We start from the raw sequence: 18,979 nt of genomic DNA, 5'->3' as shown, positions 1-18,979 counted from the left end.
ATACTGACTAACTCTGACCCAATACTGACTAACCCTGGACCTATACTGACTAACTCTGACCCAATACTGACTAACTCTGACCCAATACTGACTAACCCCGACCCTATACTGACCAACTCTGACCTAATACTGACTAACCCTAACCCTATACTGACTAACCCCGACCCTATACTGACCAACTCTGACCTAATACTGACTAACCCTGACCCTATACTGACTAACTCTGACCCAATACTGACTAACTCTGACCCAATACTGACTAACCCTGACCCTATACTGACCAACTCTGACCTAATACTGACTAACCCTGACCCTATACTGACTAACTCTGACCTAATACTGACTAACCCTGACCCTATACTGACTAACCCCGACCCTATACTGACCAACTCTGACCTAATACTGACTAACTCTGACCCAATACTGACTAACTCTGACCCTATACTGACTAACTCTGACCCTATACTGACTAACTCTGACCCTATACTGACTAACTCTGACCCTATACTGACTAACCCTGACCCTATACTGACTAACCCTGACCCTATACTAACTAACTCTGACCCAATACTGACTAACTGAGGGAGAAAGAGAGAGAGACAGGTGGAGAAAGGTAGAGAGAGAGGGATGGAGCGAGAGAGGGATGGAGGGATGTATATGAGACCTTCTCCTTCTCGATGAGGGAGGGAATGAAGCTCCGTTTGTCCTGAGGCCTGTTGGTGACCGGGTGGATCATCACCTCACTGGAGAAGAAGTCTACAGATGGCTGGATAGAGGGAGGGAGAGAGAGAGAGAGGGAGGGAGGGAGAGAGGGAGGGAGGGAGGGGGAGAGAGGGAGGGAGGGAGGGGGAGAGAGGGAGGGAGAGAGAGGGAGGGAGGGAGGGAGGGAGGGAGGGAGGGAGGGAGGGAGAGAGAGGGAGGGAGGGAGGGAGGGAGGGAGAGAGGGAGGGAGGGAGGGAGAAAAGAGAGGGAGGAAAGAAAGGCAGATGAAACCACATTTTAAACTTTTATTTAACCTTTATTTAACCAGGGGAGCCCATTGAGAACAGGGTCTCATTTTCACTAGTGCCTTTACAAGCATATTTTAAAAGATTATACATAGGTTTTACAGTTTTTGAGAAAAACGGAGTGATGGCCCTGCCAGCTCGAAGCAAATGGAAGTTTCTGCTCACTTGGGCCTGCGTTTTGGTAGTGGTTGCAAAGTGATAGCATGTACGGCTGATTTGTTATGATTAACATAACATTCTAAAATTAAAAACATTATAAAATTGATAAGATTGATAAATTGATGAAACTGATGAAACTGCTAAAGCTAAAATATTATTTAAAAACATGCACACTCTGCAACATCAACTTACTTTAACATGCTTTTAAAACTACCCGAGCAGACCAAGGAAACCACATCTCCAAATAAAAGACAGCAGTCAGTGCTGTGACAACGCTGGTCACGTGACCAGGAGTGTTCGGGCGTGGTTATGACACAAGTCACGTGACCAGGGAGGTGGGCAGGGTTACTTACCTCGTACTCGTTGAAGTTGACGTCTCCAAACTGTCCTTTCTGCAGTCGCTGCACTAGCTCCACCTGCTCGTCAGACAGCTTCACGTCACTGGCGGTCATCTTGTCATGCACCGTACGCCTGGGGGGGTCACCACCATCATCATCATCATCATCATCATCACCACCACCACCACGACCACCACCACCACCATCATCATCACCACCACCACTACCATCATCATCATCATCGCAACCACCACCACCACCACCATCATCATCATCACCACCACCACCACCACCATCATCATCACCACCACCACCACCACCACCACCATCATCATCATCATCATCACCACCATCATCATCACCACCACCATCATCACCACCACCATCATCATCACCACCACCACCACCACCACCACCACCATCATCATCATCATCATCACCACCATCATCATCACCACCACCACCATCACCATCATCCTCATCATCACCATCATCATCACCACCACCACCATCATCATCACCACCATCATCATCACCACCACCACCACCACCACCACCACCATCATCCTCATCACCACCATCCTCATCACCACCACCATCACCACCACCATCATCACCACCACCACCACCATCATCCTCATCATCATCACCACCATCATTATCATCATCACCACCACCACCACCATCATGATCACCACCACCACCATCATCACCATCATCATCATCACCACCATCATCATCATCATCACCACCATCATCATCACAACCACCACCACCATCACCACCACCATCATCATCACCACCACCACCACCATCATCATCACCACCACCACATCATCACCACCATCATCATCATCACCACCATCATCATCACCATCATCATCATCACCACCACCACCATCACATCATCACCACCATCATCATCATCACCACCATCATCATCATCATCATCATCATCATCACCACCACCACCACCATCACCACCACCACCACCATCACCACCACCACGACCACCATCATCATCATCATCATCACCACCATCATCATCATCATCATCACCACCACCACCACCATCATCACCATCATCACCACCACCACCACCACCATGATCACCACCACCGCCATCACCATCACCATCCTCCTCCTCCTCCTCCTCCTCACACAGACAGCAGCATGGTTGCAGTATATAATTACCACCATGGTCATCATCATCATCATCATCTTCATCCTCACCAGTAATCTGGGTTCTCCATCTTGTCCAGGAACTCGTCCAGTTCGTCCTTGTTCCTGATTGGCTTGTAGATCTTCCTGCCGTCCAGGTTGTAGCCAATGTGTGGGTAGTCCTTGTACCACTCCATGGGAACATTCCCCACTGTGTTCCTGATGTCCTGGAGAACACAGAACTTTGGTTAGGAGCCCTGTCTGACCACCACCAACATCACCACCACCACCACCTTCATCACCATCATCATCACCACCATCATCACCACCACCATCACCACCACCATCATCATCACCCTGATGTCCTGGAGAACACAGAACTCTTAGGAGCCCTGTCTGACCACCACCATCACAATCATGATCTTCATCATCCTTCCTATGAAGGCTGCTGCCATGGATACTGATACTAGAACAGGGATTTCAGCAACTAGATTCTTTGTTTAAGAAATTCCATTTACATACAGACTAGTACACACGCGCACACGCACACACACGCACACACACACACACACAGACAGACAGACAAAGAGCAGCTGAAAGCTTTCAGAAGCAGTGTGCTGGTCCTTAAAGTGGGGTCTGCACCTGTGATTGGTTCTACAAACTACCGCTACAAACAAATTAATGCCGTAGTAGGAAAGAGTTTTTTCCAGCTCAGGAGGCTGTCCAAGGTCAAACCTTTTTTATCACGCTGTGTTTTTGAACATGTAATACATGCTTTTATGACTTCTCGCCTCGATTACTGAAATGCTTTGTATGTTGGTGTCAGTCAGGCCTCTCTCTCTCGCCTGCAGTTAGTCCAGAGCGCTGCCGCTCGCCTGCTAACTGGTACACGTAAGCAAGAGCACATTACCTCGGTACTGGCTTCGCTCCACTGGCTTCCTGTGCGTTTTAGGATTGATTTTAAAATCTTGCTGTTTACTTTTAAGTGCCTAAATGGCTTGGCACCCATCTACCTCTCAGAACTGCTGGAACCCTATGCTCCTTCAAGGTCCCTCAGGTCCTCTGATCAGCTTCTCCTGGTTGTCCCCAAATCCAGGCTGAAGCTCAGGGGGGATCGGGCTTTCGCAGTGGCAGCCCCTAAGCTCTGGAACGAGCTGCCTCTGCATGTTAGACAGGCCCCCACTCTGCAGGTGTTTAAATCACGCCTCAAAACACACTTATATTCTTTGGCGTTTTCCTGACATGGCCTAAGAGACTTGTCCTTTTTCATGTGACATACTGCGTATGTTTTACTATGTGCTCTTTGTGTGTTATTGTTGTTTGACTTGTACAGCACTTTGGTCAACTTTGTTGTTTTTAAATGTGCTCTATAAATAAAATGGTATGGTATGGCTAGCACGGCTATTAGGAGGGGGGGGCAGCTGTATTCACACTGTGGTAGTGTGACACACACTACCACACATCTCTTCCTGCAACACCACCACGTGTGTGTGTGTGTGTGTGTGTGTGTGTGTGTGTCTGTGTGTGTGTGTTTGTGGTGTGTTTGTGTGTGTGCGCGTGTGTGGTGTGTGTTTGTGTGTGTGTGCACGTGTGTGTGTGGTGTGGGTGCACGTGTGTGTGCGTGTGGTGTGTGTTTGTGTGTCTCCTCTCCCCCTCCTCTCCTCTCCTCTCTCCTCTGCCAGGCTACCGTCACTAGGGACCTCTAGTCTGGAAGTTGTTTTTGGAGCGGGACACACATTCCTGGAAGTACAGAATTCCTGCCTCCCTGGCTGGATCCTGGAAGATGAGATGGAAAAAGGAAGAATTCTGCACAACAGGTATGAATGCCTGGACTGACTGACTGGCTGGCTGGCTGGCTGGCTGACTGACTGACTGGCTGGCTGGCTGGCTGACTGGCTGACTGGCTGACTGACTGACTGACTGGCTAGCTGACTGACTGACCTACTGGCTGGCTGGCTGGCTGACTGAACACTGTACATCAGAGGGTGTGTGCTACTGTGTAGTTCCCTGGAGAGACAGGCTGGAGGTCTGAACAGATGTCCTGTCCCGGGAGACACCTAGAGGAGAGATGCACTCCCTCCCCCCTCCTCCCCCCCGTCCCTCTGAGAGGATGTAGCTGCAGCAGGTTAAACCATAAGCTGCCGTACTGGGGAGGGGGGGGGGGGGGGGGGGGGGGGCTCAGAACCTGAGTGAGCAGGGGAGGGGAGGTGGAGGAGGGAGGTGGAGGGGGTATACTACAGGGAGGTGGGAGGTATAGCCTATTACGAGATTGTTTGATATATTGGACGTTTCCTAGACCTGTCAGCAGCGTTTGACACCAGATCCTCTTCTCCACCCTCGAGGAGAAAGGCGTCGCTGGCTCTGCACGCTCCCTGTTTGCATCCTACTTGACGGGCCGCTCCTACCAGGTGACATGGAGAGTTTGTGTTGGAACCACATAGTCTGACTACGGGGGTTCCACAAGGGTCTGTCCTGGGTCCTCTCCTGTTTTTCCTCTACACTACATCTCTGGGCTCTGTCATTCGCTCGCATGGCTTCTCCTATCACTGCTATACCGATGACACCCAACTGACACACAAGTGGAGGCACGCATAGCTGCATGCTTGGCTGACATCTCAGAGTGGATGGCTCAACTGGACAAGACTGAACTGCTGTTCCTCCCGGGGACGGGCTGCCCGCACCGGGACCTGGCCATCACCATTGAAGACACAGTGGTGACACTGGTCTGGGTGTGACCCTGGACGACCAACATTTTACGCACATATCACATCCATCACACGCTCTTGCAGATTCCTGCTCTACAACATCAGGAGGATTCACCCTTTCCTCACTGACGAAATGGCGCAGGTGCTCATCCAGGCCCTGGTCATCTCCCGCCTGGACTACTGCAACTCCCTCCTTGCTGAGGCCCCGGCATCGGCCATTAAACTCCTGGAACTTGCTGCTCGCTTGGTGTTCAACCACCCCAAGTTCTCCCACACAATCTCCCTTCTCCGTTCTACACTAGCTGGGCTGCCTGTAGCAGCTCGCATCCAGTTTAAAAGCCCTACACCCCCTCCTGACCACTACACTCTGCTACCTCAGGGTGAGTGGTTTCCCCGTCACTCCGAGGCCCCTGCAGCCGATCAACGCGCTCACGGCTCTTCTCTGTCTTGACCCCGCAGTGGTGGAATGAACTGCCCACTGACGTCAGGACAGCAGTCGCTTGCACACAAACACTTACACACACACACACACACACACACACACAACAGAAGATTGTCCAGAGTCCTCCAGTCCTTCAACCCTGCAGTCCTCCAACCCTGACTAGAACGAGAAGGAAAGAACCTAGACCAGAACCCTGACCACCAGAACCCAGGCTAGAACCCTGACCACAAAAACCCAGGCTAGAACCCAGACCAGAACCCAGGCCAGAACCAGTAGCATTCCGTGCCAGGCATTGTGTTTCCACTCTGTTTAGAAGCTTCCTGCTGTGTAAACCTCCCCAGGAGAAAACAGGCTATAAAAGAGCAGAGGATGAAGGGAAGAGTTTAACAACGGAAAAGCCAGAGTCAAGAGTCACTTCAGCCCAGAGCAAGACCACTCAGGACCAAGTCCCCCAGGCTCAGCCTGGAGGGTCACAGGTCCCGAACCAGAGTACAGGTCCTGACCCCTCAGCACAGGTCAGTTCTGTGTCATTACAGGGACAGTGCAGGTCTGTTCTGTGTCAGTAGAGGTCAGGTCTGTGTCAGTAGCCTATCCAGCCTGATGGAAACAACAGCTCAGCTGTCTGGGCGGACTCCTAGTCCCTCGTATGAAATAACACTGGCACTTTATTCTGCCTCCCGGCAAAATGATCCTTCAGGAGGCTGCTAAGAACATTAGGACCCATGGCCTGAGGAGGAGATGGAGGAGAGGAGAGGAGAGGTGGAGGGGAGGAAATGGAGAGAGGAGAGGGAGGAGAAGTGGAGGAGAGAGGTGGAGTGGAGAGTTCACTGCTGATAAAAACCAATCAAACATCATAGGACACAACTACAGCATCATACAACAACTACTGCGTCATACAACACAACTACTGCGTCATACAACAACTACAGCTTTATACAACACAACTACAGCATCGTACAACACAACTACAGCTTTATACAACACAACTACAGCCTCATACAACAACTACAGCTTTATACAACACAACTACAGCATCGTACAACACAACTACAGCATCATACAACACAACTACAGCATCGTACAACACAATTACAGCATCGTACAACACAACTACAGCATCGTACAACAACTACAGCATCGAACAACAACTACAGCATCATACAACACAACTACAGCATCGTACAACACAACTACAGCATCGTACAACAACTACAGCATCATACAACACAACTACAGCATCGTACAACACAACTACAGCGTCATACAACACAACAACAGCCTCATTCAACACAACTACAGCATCGTACAACACAACTACAGCATTATACAACAACTACAGCGTCATACAACACAGCTACACGTATATATGCATACATACACATATAAACACATATACACACATATACATATATATACACATACAAACACACACAACACAAGTACAGTAACAGGTGTGTGTGTGTGTGTGTGTGTGTACATGCGTGTATGCATGAATACATGCATGTCCTGTGTGAATATGTGTGTGCTCTGTGTGAGTGTGTGTGTGTGAATATATGTTAGGGCTCCATGATTATGACAAAAGATAATAATTGAGATTATTTGCTTCAAAATGGTAATTGCGATTAATAATTGCGATTAATATTTCAAAGTAATAGCTTTAGCTCTGCACAGTTTGCATATGACCTGCTGGGCTTGATCATCTTTTTCGTAACCAAAATGCTCCCAAATCACAGACGTTGATCCCTTTCTTGTTACTAACTCACTGACCTCGTTTTCGCTCATTTTTTCACTACTCGGCTGTGTACTCTTGTGACACTGGTCTTGACCTACTGCTATTTGTGTTCTCAGTGAAATTGCTGCGCACAGCGCACTCAGCGGGAACGCATGTGATTGGTCAGACAGCATAAGCGCCTGTGATTCTTCCGTGTCCTAGCACACTCAATTCAAAGCAAAAGTATTAATCACATTAATTGCGGCCTTTTGCGATTAGTTAATCACGGAGGTCATAATCGCGATTTCGATTAATTCACGATTAATTGTGCAGCCCTAATATATGTGTGTGTGTGTGTCTGTGCATGTGTCTAGGTCACTCCCTGTCCCTCAGGTTGTGGCATGATGATACGTATTGGGCAGCCAACTCTCTCTCTCTCCCTCTCACTCTCTCTTTCTCTCTCTCCCTCTCACTCTCTCCCCCTCTCACTCTCTCTCTCCCTCTCTCTCTCTCTCTCTCTCTCTCTCCTTCTCACCCTCCCTCCCTCCCCTAGGAGTGTGTCTAATCATCATCATAATCATCATGGACCCAGACAGACTGACCACATCATTAAACTGTCCCTGTCCAGACCCTTTAAGGAATATCAATCATAACATGAGTTCTAATATGAACCATAACAAGGATGGATGGTCAGCGATGCCATGAGGTTCTGTTCAACCCCAACACGGCACCAGGGGTCTGGGGTCACCTAGGACCAGGGGTCTGGGGTCACCTAGGAGAGCTGGCATCTGGGCCAGCCACACACTGGGCCAGCACAGACAGGGTTAATGTCAGGTGTGTGCACATTTATACACACACACACACACATATATATATATATATATATATATATATATACATACACACACACACATTATACAATATATGTGTGTGTATGTATATATATATATGTGTGTGTGTGTGTGTGCGTGTATGTATGTGTGTGCGTGTGTGTATATATATATATATATATGTGTGTGTGCGTATGTATGCGTGTGTGTGTGATTCCATAGTACAGATCTTTTCTTTCCTCATCCAGCTGGAACTACAGGGGGAGGGGCTAGAAGCAGAGAGGGAGGGGCTAGCAGCAGACACACCCCCTGACTATAAAAGCCAGTCATACTGGAACACTCAGACAGAAACCACACATGGACCTGAGAGAGAGAGAGACAGAGAGAGAGAGACAGAGAGAGAGAGAGACAGAGAGAGAGAGAGAGAGAGAGAGAGAGGAAGTCGGATAAGGAGCTGAGCTGAGAGGAACACATGTGCATCTGAGAAGAGAAGAGAAAGAGAAGAGAAAGAGAAGAGACGGACCCAGAGTCAAAGCCAGTGTGGAGGAGCTAGCCTGTCTGGACGTAGCAGTACGTAACCCTAACCCACTGGAACACAGACTGGTTCTGGACGTAGCAGTAGAGTTCTGGTTCTGGATAGACGGTACCGGAGCCCAAACCCTCCTGTCTGACTGGACATCAGTGAGGATGTCTGAGCAAGTATGTGTGTTTCGCAGGGCATAATCCTGTTTGTGTGAGTGTGTGTGTTTGTGTGTGTGTGAGTGTGTGTGAGAGCGTGTGTCTATGTGTGAGAGACAGACAGACCACACCAGATTGGATACAGCCCCTATCCTGACCCCTGACCCTGTGAGCTATCCCCGGGGGCGCCAGCGGCCCAGGTGATGTCGTTTGCGATGGTGCGTCCTGCTCCGGGGCGCTTCCTGTACTCGGACCTGACCCTGCTGTCAGAGGAGGAGGCCAGCGAGGGCGAGGACCCGCACGCCTTCCCCCTCCACGGCCCCGCCTATCACCTCAGGCTGGCCGGCCGCAAGCGCAAGGGGGGCGGCGGTGGCGGCCTCCACGACGGCGCCCCCCCCCTGGACCCCGGCGACAATGGCAACGGCGGCAACCCACCCGTCCGGAACGCTGCGAACGCCAGGGAGCGCGACCGCACCAACAGCGTGAACACGGCGTTCACGGCACTGCGCACCCTCATCCCCACCGAGCCGCGCGACAGGAAGCTCTCCAAGATCGAGACGCTGCGCCTGGCCGCCAGCTACATCAGCCACCTGGGCAACGTGCTCCTGCTGGGGGGGGAGGGGCCTGTGGACGGGCAGCCCTGCCACAGCGGAGGCCCCGCCCCCTTCTACCACCAGCACCACGCCTCGCCCGGGCGCGAGCGCGATGGCGAGAACGCTCAGCCCAAACAGATCTGCACCTTCTGCCTCAGCAACCAGAGGAGGCTGGTGAGTGATGATACCACACACACACACACACACACACACACACACACAACACACACACAACACACACACACACACCACACATGCACGCACGCACACGGTCCTCTCCAACAATGGCTGAGAAGTACTGTAGCTAGTGTGGAACAGCAGGAGTGTGTGTGCGTGTGTGTGTGAGTGGAGCGAGGATGTGTGTGTGGGGTGTAGTGTTGTGTGTGTGTGTGGGGGGGGGGGGGTATAGTGTGTGTGTGTGTGTGGGGGGGGGGTATAGTGTGTGTCTGTGTGTTTGTGTGTGTGCTTGTGTGTGTGTGTGGGGGGGGGGGGTACAGTGAGGGTGTGAGAGTGTGTAGGCTCTGACAGCCGACACCATGTTGCATTAAAAAGCTAAATGATTCTGGGCCTGGGAAATACAATAGCATGCATGACACACAGAGAGAGGAGGGAGGGAGAAAGGAGCAGGAGGAGAGAGAGAGAGAGAGAGAGAGAGATGGAGAGAGAGGGAGGAGGAGGGGGATAGACAAAGGGGGAGAGAGCAGTGAAATATACCATATGCCCAAAACAATTAGAGTCAAGCGTGACATTGGAACATTTCTGCTTCAGTAAATTACCACAACCTCAGAAACCTGAAACACATCCAAATCCAATTCAGAAACACACACACACGAGAAAGCTGAAAACAATAGCTGTAGTGACTAGTGAGCATCTGTCCTGTGACTTATTCAGAGGTGAAGCTTCAAAACTTCACTCACTATAGCCAAAGTTAAGTTATATGAATTTTCAAATCAAGCCGATGTTGGATATCCTTGCCACTTTTCACAGGTGACGGCAATCATACTCAACACAACAAAAATGTCATTAAAAACAAATTGGGAAATAGTTATAAATGAATCACCCTTCAATCATTAGAAAATGTTAGTTTGCCTTAGCAGACAACCCTATCGTCGTGGACTTCCCTCTATCTCCAATGATTATTCTCAGATTACGTTTTGACAGGGCCAATCAGGGACTGTGTTCTGACTGCTGTTCTGTCCCCCAGTAGAACGCAGCCCCTGATTGGTTCCCGTGGAAAAACAGTCTCCCGAAGCAACGAGCGGTAACGTTAACGTTAGTTGAATAACCAGAGCATAAGTGCAGTATTGCAGAAGCAGACTCAATAACAACAATTAAACACAGACAGGAGTATGCTCAGAGTTTCTCAGAGAAAAAGAAGTTTTTGACGTTCTTCTGGCTAGATTTGGCAAACGTTTTGTTCCACTGATTGGCTGAAAAAGTTAGTCTGTCAAGGCAGGTTCTCCCGCCCACTGAAATGGTTCAGAATAGGGGGAAGTCCAGACTGATCAGTGGAGTGTAGCTGAATGTGAGCTCGCTCGCTATCAGAATCACACTCTGTTTATTTCCATACAGTTTTTCAGTGTACTAGGAATTTGCTTTCGGTCGTGGTGCATAACATGGAGACAACATTGGACAGGGGTGCAGGGATGAGACGGGACAGTGCAAAAATGCTAAAGCATGCATATATATATATATATATATATATATATATATATATATATATATATATATTTATACCATGGCCTGGGTTAATACTCTTTTCTGATTGGCCAGCAGACGTGCGTTAAAACCGTGTATACGCACACTTAGCACACGTAGTTCGGCTGAAGTTTAATTATCGATCTAAATCAATGCGCCGGCTTTGACAGCAACCCAAATGAGTTCATCCCATAGCCTGCTGTACCATTGCTAGCTAGCCATGAACGAAGTGTTGGATACTGCATATTTGCTGTGCAACGCATCCATTGTCCAGTTGTCAAATCTATTTGCCAACAAACTCTTTATGATAGCCAGACACCTCACTGTCCCCAAATCAAAAACAATTTTTTCACTTTGTGTTATAACGTGGTGGTGCACGTTAGTGGTGTAGTAGCCAGATATGATTTTGTTCAGTCAAAGAGTTGCAGTAAAAGAAGCGAGCCGTATGGAAAACGGTCTCCGCCTCGTTTATTCATTTACAGTATATACGGCATCCAAATATATCACAGTGTGAAGAGGCAATTGCTGAATTCTAATAACCTTGTTGCTTCACATAATGATACGACACCTCCCGTCCTCGCAAATCAACTCACAATGAACGATACGACCATGGATGTATTGGATACGACTGACAATATACCACGACATGAAAACAATACTTTTGGAGTTGAGGACAATCTGGCTATCATACATAGTTTGTTGACAACTAGGTTTGGCAGCTGGACGATTTATATGTTGCACAGCAAATATGCAGTAGCCTACACTTCGCTCATTGCTATCTAGCAATATCGGGTAGCTACAGTCATAGATATATGGGTACAGTAGGCTATGGAATTAGCTAGTTTGGGTTGCTAGGCTCATTGTTTGGTTGCTAGGTCGTATCCAGGGTTGAGAGACATTGCTGAAAGAAAAGGTAACGGACACTTTCCATTTCACTTACAGTTCCAAACCCATGTTAACCATTGGATGTCATCGCTGTTCCTCCGAGAAATATGATATGCAATTTTTTAATTCCATAGCAACGTGATTGAGCAGTTAGGGACTATAATGACACTCAGCAATGAGCAACACATAAATAACATTTCTTTATATTTTAATGTAGAAAATGCGAGTAAATGGCACATATTTATTTGTCTTTGGCATGTGGGGCCATGTTATAAGCGGGATAATCAACTCATAGGTGTGCGTTAAATGGTTTTAAGGCACTTCGCAGAGGCAACCACCTCCGCTGCGCGTCGGGTGGTTCTTCGCCTCCACGTTATGCCTTAAAACCGTTTAACGCACACCTACTTGTTGATTATCCCTTACATAGATATATATATATATATATATATATATATATAGCAGGATGGTCTCACAAGGCTAGCACTACCCATCTCTGGTCAGGAGAAACGCCGTCAATCAGCCAGCCAGAAAAACACCCAGCCAGCCAGAGAAACAGCCAGCCAGTAAACACTACCTTTCTGATAGAAACAGACGGAAAGCCAGAGAAACAGCCAACCAACCAGAGAAACTGTTCTGAGTGTTTTGTGCTGAATGCGTGTGCAGCAGGGTTAGGACCAGCAGGGTTAGGCCCAGCAGGGTTAGGACCAGCAGGGTTAGGACCAGAAGTGTTAGGACCAGCAGGGTTAGGACCAGTAGGGTTAGGACCAGTAGGGTTAGGACCAGCAGGGTTAGGACCAGCAGGGTTAGGACCAGCAGGGTTAGGTCCAGAAGTGTTAGGCCCAGCAGGGTTAGGACCAGTAGGGTTAGGACCAGCAGGGTTAGGCCCAGCAGGGTTAGGACCAGCAGGGTTAGGACCAGCAGGGTTAGGTCCAGAAGTGTTAGGACCAGCAGGGTTAGGACCAGTAGGGTTAGGACCAGTAGGGTTAGGACCAGAAGAGTTAGGCCCAGCAGGGTTAGGACCAGTAGGGTTAGGACCAGAAGAGTTAGGACCAGCAGGGTTAGGACCAGCAGGGTTAGGACCAGAAGAGTTAGGACCAGCAGGGTTAGGACCAGCAGGGTTAGGACCAGAAGAGTTAGGTCCAGCATGGTTCTGAATGTGTACAGCAGGGCTAGGCCCAGCCTGGGTCTGGAAGCCATTGGTCCAGTAGTGGTCTGTTTCTCCAAACCACATCTCTCCCCTCCCCTCCTCTACTAACACACAGAACAGTGACTGAGCTTATCACTACGGTCTCCAGTCCAACATTCAACCCATCTGGCACACATTGCTGTAGGAGCTGAAGATATAATTGGGCGGATAAGTAAGGGTTCCTGAGCAAGTCATTCACTGCCCTCTCTCCTACATACAGTCTGACCATCCTGAAACAGTTTACTGTTCTGCTGACATCACATCAGTCATGTAAAACCATTCTAATGATATGAGGCAGACATGGAGAAATTCACTCAATCAGCAATTAAGTGTTTTTATGTATGTATGTATGTACAGTATGTATGTGTCTGTGTGTGTGTGTGCATGCGTGCGTGTATGTATGTGTGTGTATAGATACATGTATGTATGTATGCATGTGTGTATGTACTGTATGTATGTGTGTGTGTGTGTGTGTATGTATGTATGTGCGTGCGTGTTCAGTAGAAGGCAATGTTCTTCTCTTTAATGGCTCTAGCAGGTGAGGACAGAATACTGAAGGATGGCAGGGGGATTGCATAACACACACACACACACACACACACACACACACACACACACACACACACACCCTCAGACGCACACACACCCTCAGACGCACACACACATGCACGCCCACACACACTCAATCTCACACAGACTCACTAACAGACTGTTTCACTCACACTCTCACACACACCATCTCCATCCATTATATTAGTCATTTAGCAGAAGTTTGAGTGGCCATCAGACTCTATAACAGTGCCTGAGCGGTCATGAGTGTTTAATGGGTGCATGAACAGTCACGACGGAAAGTCTACCCTTTCACCTTCTCCACCTTTTATTACGTTACAGACTTATTCTACAATAGATTGAGTTCATTCATTACCTCAATCATCTACGCACAATAGCCAACAATGCAGTGGAAACAGGTTTAAGAAAATATGCAATTTTATTTTAAATAGGTTATTAAGGGGTTACATATCTGTACACAACCGTAGCCTAATACTTGGTTGATGCACCTTTGACAGCGATTATAGCTTCAAGGCATCTTTGGAAAGAAGCTACAAGCTTGGCACACTTGTTTCTGGAGATTTTTGCCCATTCATCTTGGCATATCCTTGCAAGCTCCGTCAGGTTGGATGGGAAGTGTCAATACACAGACATTTTCAGTTCTTTCCACGGATGCTCAATTAGGATTCAGGTCTGGGCTCTGGCTGGGCCACTCAAGGACATTCAAAGACTTTCTCCGAAGTCACTCCTTTGTTCTCTTGGCTGTGTGCTTCGGGTTGTTGTCATGTTGGAACGTAAACATTCACCCCAGTCTGAGGTCCAGAGCGCTTTGGAGCAGGTTTTCTTCAAGGATCTTGGTGTACTTAGCTGCATTCATCTTTCCCTCTATCAGGACTAGTGGCCCCGTTCCGGCTGCTGAAAAACATCCCCACATCATGATGCTGCCACCGCCATGCATCACTGTAGGGATGGTATTGGCCAGGTGATGAGCGGTGCCTGGTTTCCTCCAGACGTGATGCCTGGTATTCAGGCCATAAACTTCAATTTTTGTTTCATCACACCAGAGAATCTTGATTCTCATGGTTTGAGAGTCCTCTAGGTGCCTTTTGGCAAACTCCAAGCAGGCTGTCATGTGCCTTTAACTAAGGAGGCTTCCGTCTGGCCACTCTACCATAAAGGCCTGATTGCTGGAGTGCTGTCTGAATGGTTGATCTTCTCAAAGGTTCTCCCATCTCCACAAGGATACGCTGGAGCTCTGTCAGAGTGACCCTCGGGTTCCTGCTCACTTCCCTGGCCAAGGCCAGTCTTCCCCGATTGCTCAGTTAGGCCGGGTGGCCAGGTCTAGGAAGATTTTTGGTGGTTCCAAACTTCTTCTATTTATGAATGATGGTGGCCACTGTGCTCTTTGGGACCTGTAAAGCTGGAGATTTTTTTCCCGTACCCTTCTCCAGATCTATGCCTTGACACAATCCTGGTCTTCTGCACTAAAAATGTAACATTTTGGGACTTTTCTTCAATTTTCTCAAAAACCTATTTCAACGAACTCATCGGACATCGTTGGGTCAATCGTCCTGAAAATTTGGCAGGATCATCTACGGACTTTGCTGATCTAAAGTTACCAAAGATATGTTGATACTTTGATCCATTTTGAAATCACGCATCTTTAAACCTGTGTCGTCGAGTTCAATTTTACATAAATGCTCATAAATCAAAAATGGTTAAAGCGATGGTAACCAAACTTGGTGCATGTCTTCGGATGCTAGGTCCGAGCTTCGGTGCGCAGTTTTGGGATATTCCACCTCTAGGGGGCCCCACAAATGCAAAAAGTTTATATCTCGTCATCTGCTACATGGATTCATACCAAATTTAAAATTTAAATTTAAAATTTAAAAAAGTAAAAAGGAACTCAATCTATTGTAGAATAAGTCGGTAACATAATAAAATGTGGAGAAGGTGAAAGGGGTGTGCAGACTTTCCGGCTCTGTCTGTCTGTCTGTCTGTCTGTCTGTCTGTCTGTCTGTCCTGCTGTCTGTCTGTCTGTCCTGCTGTCTGTCTGTCTGTCCTGCTGTCTGTCTGTCTGTCCTGCTGTCTGCCCGTCTGTCTGTCTGTCCATCCAACGTAGGTAGTCAGTGTACTACTACTCGCCAGAACTCACAAGTGCATCTCCTTTTTAAATAAGTGACTAAGAGCATAATCTAGTGCTGAAGACAAAGCGGATGAGTAGCAAAATATACAAAAGGTGTTTAATAAATACAACAGGTGCTCGCACACACAGTCCATTCATATTCACCAAACGGGGGTTGTTGTGTATGTGTGTGCGCCCTAGGATTTTTTTCAGGGGGGGTGGAAGCCTCCTGGTGTTGTCGTGGGCTGGGAGTGTCACAGACACATGGTGTGGTAACCCTAACTCAACAGTGTCGCCATAGATGCACACAGTAAGGCGTTTATCGGTGCATTTCTCTACACTGAGCTGAAATGAAACAGAGCACATAACTTGTTTAGAAAGGAGATGCACTTGTGAGTTCTGGTGAGTAGTAGTACACAGACTTCCTACATTAAATGCAGTTATTGTTAGTTGCTTTGCGTCTGATAGTGTAATGTGTGAGTGTGTGTGTGTGTGAAAGAGAGAGAGAGAGAGAGAGAGAATGCGTTTGTGTGTGTGTGTGTGTGTGTGTGTATGCATGCGTGCGTGTGTGTGGTCTAGTAGCAGCAGACATGTAGGCTGGTGGATCACATCAAATACATGTATAATGATCTGGTGGATCATACCAACTATAATGACCTGGTGGATCATACCAACTATAATGATAGAGTTCCCTCATCCCACACATGTGGAAGAGATCAGATCAGAGTAGAGCTGAACACACGTACGCACGCACGCACGCACACGCACACACACACACCTACTACCTTGCTTCTCCTTCATTCCAGCCAGCGCACACACACCTGTTGAACTCATCATTCTTCTGTCTACCCACACACACACATGCAAACACTCACGCAAACACACACGTCTATGTGGCCAGTTTGAACACACACACACAATTAGTCTCAACACACACATACACATCTCAACACACACATCTGAACAAACACACACACACACTCACACACACCTCCCTTCCAGGACAAGACTGAGTAGCTAGCTGAACAGCCATTCAGATCTTAGTTATATTACATCCCTACAGCCTGTATGTAGTTATATATACATACTTATACATCTACAGCCTGTATCTGTAGTTATATATACATACTTATACGTCTACAGCCTGTATCATATATACATACTTATACAGCCTCTATCTCTAGTTATATATACATACTTATACAGCCTCTATCTCTAGTTATATATACATACTTATACAGCCTCTATCTCTAGTTATATATACATACTTATACAGCCTGTATCTGTAGTTATATAAACATACTTATACAGCCTCTATCTCTAGTTATATATACATACTTATACAGCCTCTATCTCTAGTTATATATACATACTTATACAGCCTCTATCTCTAGTTATATATACATACTTATACATCTACAGCTTATCTCTCTCCAACATGCCATCAATGTACAGCCTGAGAATGTGAGTAAGAACTGAAACCTGCTGCTTGTTCTTTCTCTTTCAGAGCAAAGACAGAGACAGGAAGACCACTATGAGGAGCTAATACAACGAGGAAGAGGAGGAGGAGAGGACAACGCAGGAGGAAGAGGAGGGGAGGAGAGGAGGAGGAGGGGAGAAGGGAGAGGTGGACCAGAGGAAGAGGTCTGGGCTTTTCTGGTCTGTTTTCTCTGAGGGAGGGGGCGTCCTTGTCTTGACTTCTCAGGACCTGGCTGGTCGACCGTCAGTGGCCACCACGGTCACAGAGACTGACCAGAGACTGACCTCCTCTCAGATCACTACAACCCTTCAGAACACTCGAACCCTTGTCTCAGAACACTAGAAGCTTTGTCTCAGAACACTAGAATCCTCCTCAGAACGCTAGAACCCTCCTCAACACACTAGAACCCTCCTCAGAGCACTAGAACCCTCCTCAGAACACTAGAGAGAGTGTGGTCATGGACCGTGGAAGAGATAATTCATACTGTTATACTCTGATGGACAACTGGCCTTCGCTGGGCCACTAGAATATCACCTTATTATGTTTTTTATATCTAACAATGTTGATGTCTGTACGCATACAGAACCCTAATAAGTCTTAAATATGTTTCCTGTCAGTGTTGATAATTATATCGCTCATTAAAATGTCAAAGCAACTTACAACAATTAAATGTGTCTTTATTCAAAGCGACCGTGAGAACATTTGCCTGAAATGAGTAAACCGACATCCCAGTCACAGTGATAGAGGGGAATCATGCAAGGAACCATGCGCCATCTTTAGTACCTAGCAGCACTAACCCTAACCCAGCACTAACCCTTACCCAGCACTAACCCTAACCCAGCACTAACCCTAACCCAGCACTAACCCTAACCCAGCACTAACCCTTACCCAGCACTAACCCTAACCCAGCACTAACCCTTACCCAGCACTAACCCTAACCCAGCACTAACTCTTACCCAGCACTAACCCTAACCTAGCACTAACACTTACCCAGCACTCCAAACCTAACCCAGCACTAACCCTAACCCAGCACTAACCCTAACCCAGCTAGAGACAGGAAGAGGCCAGGGGCCTTCAGTACCTAGCAGCACTAACCCTAACCCAGCTAGAGACAGGAATATTTTGGACATTATATTTGGATAACACAGCTATTATACTGGGCTGCACCAGATTAGATTAGATTCAAATTTATGACAATATTTATTTTGTATTATGACAATATTTAAATGCATGACAATGACATAGATTTCACAATTTTGAATCTAATCTACTCTAATGTGGCGTAGTCCAGTATAATAGCTGTGTGTGTGCTGGGATAACACAGCTATTATGGTGATTGTTTGTAAAGAACTTTGTAACATTTGTTTAAAAAGGTGCTATATAAATAAAGTTTATTATTATTATTATTATTATTATTATAATTATTATAAGG

The 18,979-nt window shown here is 47.4% G+C and overlaps 2 protein-coding genes across 3 annotated transcripts in view; one reads left to right on the top strand and one right to left on the bottom strand.

Annotated features, from left to right (window-relative positions):
• bop1 (BOP1 ribosomal biogenesis factor) overlaps positions 1–18,979 on the bottom strand; it is a 41,212-nt gene that overhangs the window by 16,472 nt on the left and 5,761 nt on the right. For both annotated transcript variants that reach the window (XM_084455400.1, XM_084455401.1), the window contains exons 4-6: positions 2,738–2,892; positions 1,520–1,637; positions 665–766 (exon numbers count right to left, since the gene is read on the bottom strand). In XM_084455400.1, coding sequence (XP_084311526.1) covers positions 665–766; positions 1,520–1,637; positions 2,738–2,892 — 375 coding nt within the window. The remainder of the gene's footprint in view (positions 1–664; positions 767–1,519; positions 1,638–2,737; positions 2,893–18,979) is intronic.
• scxa (scleraxis bHLH transcription factor a) lies at positions 9,235–17,613 on the top strand (the record flags this gene model as incomplete). The annotated part of the gene is made up of 2 exons (XM_084455404.1): positions 9,235–9,798; positions 17,575–17,613. 2 exons carry the CDS (start codon positions 9,235–9,237, stop codon positions 17,611–17,613), a joined length of 603 nt encoding a protein of 200 aa, XP_084311530.1.

This window comes from Borostomias antarcticus (assembly GCF_949987555.1).
Source record: "Borostomias antarcticus genome assembly, chromosome: 21".
NCBI classification, from domain to species: domain Eukaryota; kingdom Metazoa; phylum Chordata; class Actinopteri; order Stomiiformes; family Stomiidae; genus Borostomias; species Borostomias antarcticus.
Note: the sequence above shows the minus strand (reverse complement) of the source record. Positions and strands in the feature narration are given on the sequence as shown.